This window comes from Leptonychotes weddellii, chromosome 6, assembly GCF_054177405.1.
Source record: "Leptonychotes weddellii isolate Sample4059 chromosome 6, ASM5417740v2, whole genome shotgun sequence".
Taxonomy (NCBI): domain Eukaryota; kingdom Metazoa; phylum Chordata; class Mammalia; order Carnivora; family Phocidae; genus Leptonychotes; species Leptonychotes weddellii.
Window position 1 is genome coordinate 132352783 of NC_138374.1, and position 6773 is coordinate 132359555.

Here is a 6773-nt window from a genome sequence, read left to right on the forward strand (position 1 = left end):
GAATCTTTAAGGGGGTGGGAGGAGAAGGATTTTAAGCAGTTTGGGCAGGAATCTGTCCCTCAGGTATCTACAGCTCCCATTCACCTTCTGAGTCTCCTCTGTTCCCACCTTCTCTCATCAGACAGATACTTGGAGACAGAGGGCAGCTCTGAAAGGCAAACTCTCTCTCTTGACCAGTTACTGAGGACCTTCAAGTAAACCACCAAGTCTGTTGAGCAAAGTCTCTGGAGCCATGACTGCCTCAGCTCTGTGATGAGAGGGAGTCAGAGCAGTGGCAGGAACAGAAGAATATACAACATTCATTTTCTGTTTCCTTCTCCAGAGTTAGCATGGGACAGATTGGATACTGGACATGAGCCATGTTCTGTATTGCCCTACACCCTGCTGTTTCTCATCACACATCTTTGTGGATCATTAATGTGTTTACAAGCAGATAGTTTCGTATGAAGCATTTATTTACCCTTATTATTAAGATGCGTGTGTTTCACTGGAAGCATCAGCTTTGAGGCTTTTCAAGCACATGATAAAATCAGGCATGCAAAGGGAAGGAGTATTCTGCCCACAGATCATGAGCAGATAAGCTCAGCATGTCAGATGGTGGTAAAATAAGAGGAAAATACAATTGAAAAACACACTTGAAAATTGTATTACATAAAATAATTTACTTCTCATTCAGAATGACCTTCTGGACCTCTTTGTAAGACAGTAGCCCATGAGCACAGGTACAATCTGAAAATCGTGACAGTTGTAATAGGGCAAGATCAATAGAGTTACACGTTTGGATCCTGGAGTCAACTAGACAGAAAACTGTGGACCTAGGTATAATAAAAGTGACATTGAGGAAGAACTCTGGGAACATGGAAAGTAAGACTGCCAGAGAGACAAGAAGGGCACAACGGAGAAAACCTACATCTTTAATACAGTGCGATTTGTATAGACATACTCCGGTGTTTTCATTCTGCAACCCAGTCTGTTGGCTTAAAAGCCACAAAGTGCTCACGCATGTAATTTATGCTGGAGGAATTGGTGCAATGTGCATGCATGAGTGTATGTGTGTGTGCACTTCAAAGGCTGTAGTTTTAGAAGAATGAGAAGAAAATTACTTCCTGGCCATTCATTAATAATTCAGGTGATATCCTGCACCTCCATTTATAAAACAATACAATAATAAAAACATTGTAGAAAACAACATCATAAATAACATAAATGAGAAATTTTCAAGTATTTCATGTGCCTTGAAAAGTTTCAAACAGTAGTTCTAACAATTGGTATCCTTTTTTTTTTTCTTTTCTCTTTTTTTTTTTTTTTCCTTTCTTCTCTCATTTAGTCTCAGAGCCTGGAAAGAGATACCCACAGGCTCTGTTAGCCCTGATGTTTGGGGTGGAATGAACAAGGTCCTACTTTCAAAAGAGAAACTTATGAGGGCTTCTCAGTTTGCAAAAACATGTTTCTCCCTTATAAAGTACACTCCTTCCTTCACTGCTGGTTTGTAAGGGGAGGCATATAGCCTGGAGCCATTACAGGGAAACAACCAACCAACCACACAGTGAAGTAAGGAGCCTCATCTGATGGCTGAAGTCCTCAGGAAAAAACAAAATGAGAAAAGCACCTTGATCAGGAGAGGAAAAAAGAGTAGAGGACAAGACTATTAACCTTGAAGTCCCATGCCCTCACTCAGCCAGTATTTTATAGCAGGTAGAGCTGGCGAGACCCTACCTGCATGTCTTCATTTGGTTCAAGCATCTTCTCTCCTAACTCCCTTATCAACCCGGCTGCTGCTAACCATGTACCAAGCACCTGGGCAGAGAAGGGGAGGCCAACAGCTTTGGGACTGAAAAGTGCCATCAGTAATAACCAGCCCAAGACAGAAATGTGTCAGCCAGGCATAAGATTCTTTATGGTATTTGCTCCTTAGAATACCATTCAACGTGGAGGCTGTCAGTGGTTGAACTATGCATAAAGTCCCTTGGATGCGTCTCCAACACCGACCTGTGGAGTTCTACAGAATCAACTTTCCACAGTCTTGGCCTGCATGGCAACTGGTTCTGTTTGCCTGTTTGATTGCAGGATGAAAGACCAGGGATCAGAACATGCATGCAGGTATGTACACACACTCTAGGGATGAGCACCTAGGGTCTTTCCTGTCTATTCTTGCAGAAATATATATGTATATATACATATAGACACATATACATAGAATGTGTACTTATGTGTGTGTGTAAATATATGTGTGTATATACATATATTTATACACACACACATATATACACATAATAGATCAACCTCATCTTAACATCTAGTGTTTAGAGAAAGTGCCAACAGAATACATGTATTTGTGGATGTCACATGAAATGTACCAACCAACCAACCTGAGGTCAAGCCGTTGGGAGGAGAGAACTGCAACAGTCTTTGGGAAGCCACCCTTATAAAACCATTCTTTGGATACTTGCTCATGTGGAACCCTAAGGAATTCTGGGAAAGCTGGACTGGAATGAGGTCCTGCCCTAATGAACACCTGAACACCAAAACTAGATCTACTTCTTACACGGGAGTGACTCACACATGGCAGGCAGCATGAACACTAAGCTACAATGTGGATAAAGCCCTGGTGCTTAATACAGATCAATATTTGGCCTCAGGGGTTCCAGGCATAGAGTCTTGGCATCTCAGCCCCCCAGCACCCTGTGGGAATCAGGCACACTGGGGGACCAGGGAGGGACAGTCTGCAGAACTCTTGGCTCCTTTCTGCTTCTCTGACCCAGCGCTGGAAGAGTTGGCCAAGTCAAGATAGAATCGAGACTTGAGGAAGCGGCGGTATGAATCCTTTTCCATCAGGTTGAAAATCCTCTTCTGGGCCTCATCAAAGCAGGTTATCGTGGGCTCTAGCATGTTCCGGCTTGTCTCCTCCCTGGTGCAGGAATCCAGGTTTACCTGCAGGGTAAAGGCCAAGATGTATTAGACACATTGCCCTGTTGAGGATGCGAGGCCGCATGCTTTGTGGTGAGTAATCCGTGTGCACCCTCCATACCTCAGAAATGAAAAGAACATTTAGCTCCACCCCAGCACATGTGAGAGAGTATACAAAGCTCATCTGCTTCTGGGTGGGCAGGGCAATATCTTTGTTCTTTCTCATGAATCGGGAAGATTTATCAAAAAACTCATTAAGGGAGATCATCTAAGTCATCTGGATGAAAGAGCTTTCTTAACTGATTGATTTGGGGTTGAGGAGATTATAATGACCTCCTCCACTGTTAGATCTTTTTCCTTAACTCAGATGATCTAAAGATTCACACCACTGAATACCACTTGCAGGAAATTTCACTAAGATCCAGAGAGTTCTCTGCCATGAAGACCTACCTCTTTGGTTGCCTGGACTGAGATGAATTCATTATAGATCTTTTTGGCCTTGGGACTTAGTTTAGAGGGGGATTTGATTTTCTTGTACTCTTCGCAGCTAATCCAGAAGTCGATGTTCTCCTCACTGTATTCAGACTTCAAGAAAGCTTTGAAAGCTGCCAGACCACCTGTGATGAAGGAAAAAGAGCCACCCTCGTCATCACACTGGCAGGCCTCTTGGGACAGTGTATTTCAGAGAAAGCCAAGGTTCTTGAGAGAATAAAGCATGTGTTAAAACATCCTCCTCTCTCCCCCACTTTCTGGGGGTCACTTGGGGTCAGGTGACTGTAATCTGTTTGACATCTATTGGATCCCAGTTATACGCAGTGTTTCTCGCTCAAGGTTTGAAGTCTCAGTGTTTCTAAAATACGCATGCAGCCACCAATTACCAAAGTAAGTTTGAGAAAGAAAAACTAAGGCTGATTCTGCAAGAAGTCTTCATATTTGGAACTTTCTCCCTCTACCTTTTTCCCATGTGGTGAGAGAGATGGTTTTCCACATGGTTTCCATATGAACTTCTCATTGTCTATCACAAAGCTCGAAGGCATGGTAAAATTTTAAACAGACTGGTTCTCCTGAGTCTGGAAGTCAGAAGAAACCCAATTCTGTCTGCATTTCCTATTAGATCAAATATACTATGAGATAACTTGTCTATCTAGAGAGCTTTTGTCCTCATCCTACTGGGGAAGAAAGCCGTCAGACTTACATTCATGGCTAATCAGGTTTTCCAGTGATTCAGCCCATTTTTTGACTTCCTCTTGGCTCACCCTAGAGACATTATAGAGAGAAAGAATAACTTGAATGCTATGATACAAACTTAGGGCAAGAAATTTAAGATCCTGAAAAACATGCAGATATTTTCTTTCCCATTCTTATGATGAGACCTATTGTTGATTAAGGCAGTCTTTCCATTTATGCATGGACATTTCAAATGCAAGTACAGTCTTCATGAAAATGGACTCCATTTTGATCCAAATCTAGCTTAACTAGGAACACAACTTCCTTTTCTCCTCATAGAACATCCCTGACATTAAACAGTTAATACTCAATGGGTCTTCACTGAGGCCTTTTCTCTTACCTCTGACAAACCACCACTTTGTCCCTCTTGCTGTGGGAAGAATTATGTTCACAGGAATCAGACTTCTGCAGCAGGAAACCTAGCCGATGCTTCATATCTTTTGCACTGCACAGAAGAAGAACAAGAATAATGCTAATTAGGTCTTTTATTTTTTTTTTTTAAAGATTTTATTTATTTATTTGACACAGAGAGACACAGCAAGAGAGGGAATACAAGCAGGGGGAATGGGAGAGGGAGAGGCAGGCTTCCCGCGGAGCAGGGAGCCCGATGCGGGGCTCGATCCCAGGACCCTGGGACCATGACCGGAGCCGAAGGCAGAAGCTTAACGACTGAGCCACCCAGACGCCCCTAATTAGGTCTTTTAAAAGATACCGTAGTGGCAGAGCTCAAAGAGTCCATTACTAGTAAAGGGGCAGGGGGAGTTTATTTAGGAAATGGGAGTTGAAGTTGGCGTGAACTCTCAGGAAAAGGAGATTCCACTTCTGGGTCTGCCTGTGACTTGCTAGGAAACCCGGGGCCAGAGTCACAGCCAGGCCTCCTCTGTCTGCAACAGAATTCGGACCCTCAGTCGGCTTTAGGAGCCTCTTCTGAAAACCTGTCATTTTGACCGATGGAACGCTTTGGTGTTTTTAAAAGAAACACAGTGAAAATGTGACTGCTCTTTGGGTCATTTGTGGGAATGGAAGAGCAAGCAGTAACTGCGCAATGTGGCGCCTTCCTGTTGCGCGCCACCTTCTGGATGGCCGTTGCTGTTTCCACCTGCCTCCTTGCAGGCAGAGGGCCCTACAGAAGCGCCGTGGTGCAGGAGAGGGCTGTGCGGTCCCAGCCTCGCATGAGGTGGTGCCAAGCGATGCACGTTATGGGATATTCACAGAGGTGGGTATGCAGCTCCAGCAGAGGGAAGTAGAGGGGGTGGCAAAGGCAAATGCTCTGGCCAACACCTGAGCAACTTCAGGCTTGCTTCTAGAGAAATCTCTTGCAGCTGCTGCTACTGCTTTCCTGTTTAAGATCTACACTGTAAGAGCATTTACCCTATAAAGGGCACCTGAGAAGATAGAGAAGCAGGCAAGAGTCATCACTGGAGCTAGCGACTGTTTAATTAGAGCAGAGCTTCCAGGTTACTGGCACTGTTTAACAGGTAGCTAGGGGAGAGCGGGGTGCGTGACTTACTCAGAAAGAAGGACATTTTAATAAGTTTTTAAGCTCAACTTTCTCTTTGTTAATTACTCTTTTGTTTGTATCTTTTATTATAAAAGCCAAGAAATGGTTTTAAAAGATAAATGTCACTTTAGAAGAAATGAATGACTAGATATTCCTCCTGAGAGGGAGAAAAATAAAGTCACAAGGATAAAAAGACATTTTAGGACGCCTCCTGATATATCAGTGGCTTATCTACACGCCTTTCTCCAGAAAGCTTGAATTCCATTATGTTCTTGGACTGCCCCTAAAATGGTATTTTCTCTTCCTCACAAGACTGACTTCCCCTCTCTGGGCTTCTCCAACTGGTCAGGGGATGCAAAACCCTCCTTAATGATAGCAAGATATGATCATGAAGGCTCAAGTGATTCTAAGATACAAATATATAATGATTCTGTCAAAAGAGAACTCACTTCACATTTCCATGTGCCCGGTGAGGCTGAGATCTAAGTTACTGACCAACGCAAGTCATTTCGTAAAGAGTTGGAAGTATGCTAAGCAAGTATGTTACATTTGTCCTTAAAATGCAATGCAACCTTAAAAATAAAAACCAGCATGACTTCAGAGGTCACTGGAGTCTGGAAGCTGGATTTGATCTTCACTCGGCCACTCACTGCCTATGTGACCTTGAGCAGTTCATGCCCTTCTGCAGCCTTTGATGCAGGCATTGATGCTAGGGTGAAGTGTCAGAATAGTTGATTTGCAGTTGACCAGTGAGGAGAGGGAAGAGCTGTTGACCTTGCTGATATACAGGTTACTTCCCCAGTTTAGCTTCTTAGCTCCTTGGGCAGACTAGTACAACCTTTCATCTGTCTCCCCAAATACTTATCAGAGCATAACTCTTTCCTGACACTCCTGTATTTTGTGTGGTTAATTTTATATATGAGTTAACCGAAGCTTGGAGTAATTTGCTCCCTTCAGCTCAGGATAGTAATGGTGGAGGTCAGGGGAACTTACTCCATAGGTATTCCCTGCCAGACAGACCCTCCTGCTTCATTTTAAAGCAGCCAAGAAAGCACATTTAATAAAGAATATTCTTTCACACTCCTAAATGACAGAATATTGTAAAGGTAAACTTCTAAGAAGTGCACAGAAGACTGTG

General features: G+C 43.3%; 1 protein-coding gene across 2 annotated transcripts in view; it reads right to left on the minus strand.

Annotated features, from left to right (window-relative positions):
* Positions 1–437: 437 nt before the first annotated feature.
* The window catches only part of RGS4 (regulator of G protein signaling 4), a 6775-nt gene continuing 439 nt past the window's right edge, over positions 438–6773 (minus strand). Inside the window, exons 2-5 of one of the 2 annotated variants that reach the window (XM_006734509.3) lie at positions 4475–4579; positions 4103–4164; positions 3358–3524; positions 438–2931 (exon numbers count right to left, since the gene is read on the minus strand). In XM_006734509.3, the coding sequence (XP_006734572.1) occupies positions 2692–2931; positions 3358–3524; positions 4103–4164; positions 4475–4579 (574 nt within the window). In that variant the 3' untranslated portion in view covers positions 438–2691. The remainder of the gene's footprint in view (positions 2932–3357; positions 3525–4102; positions 4165–4474; positions 4580–6773) is intronic. The other variant, XM_006734510.3, reaches the window with a different exon arrangement.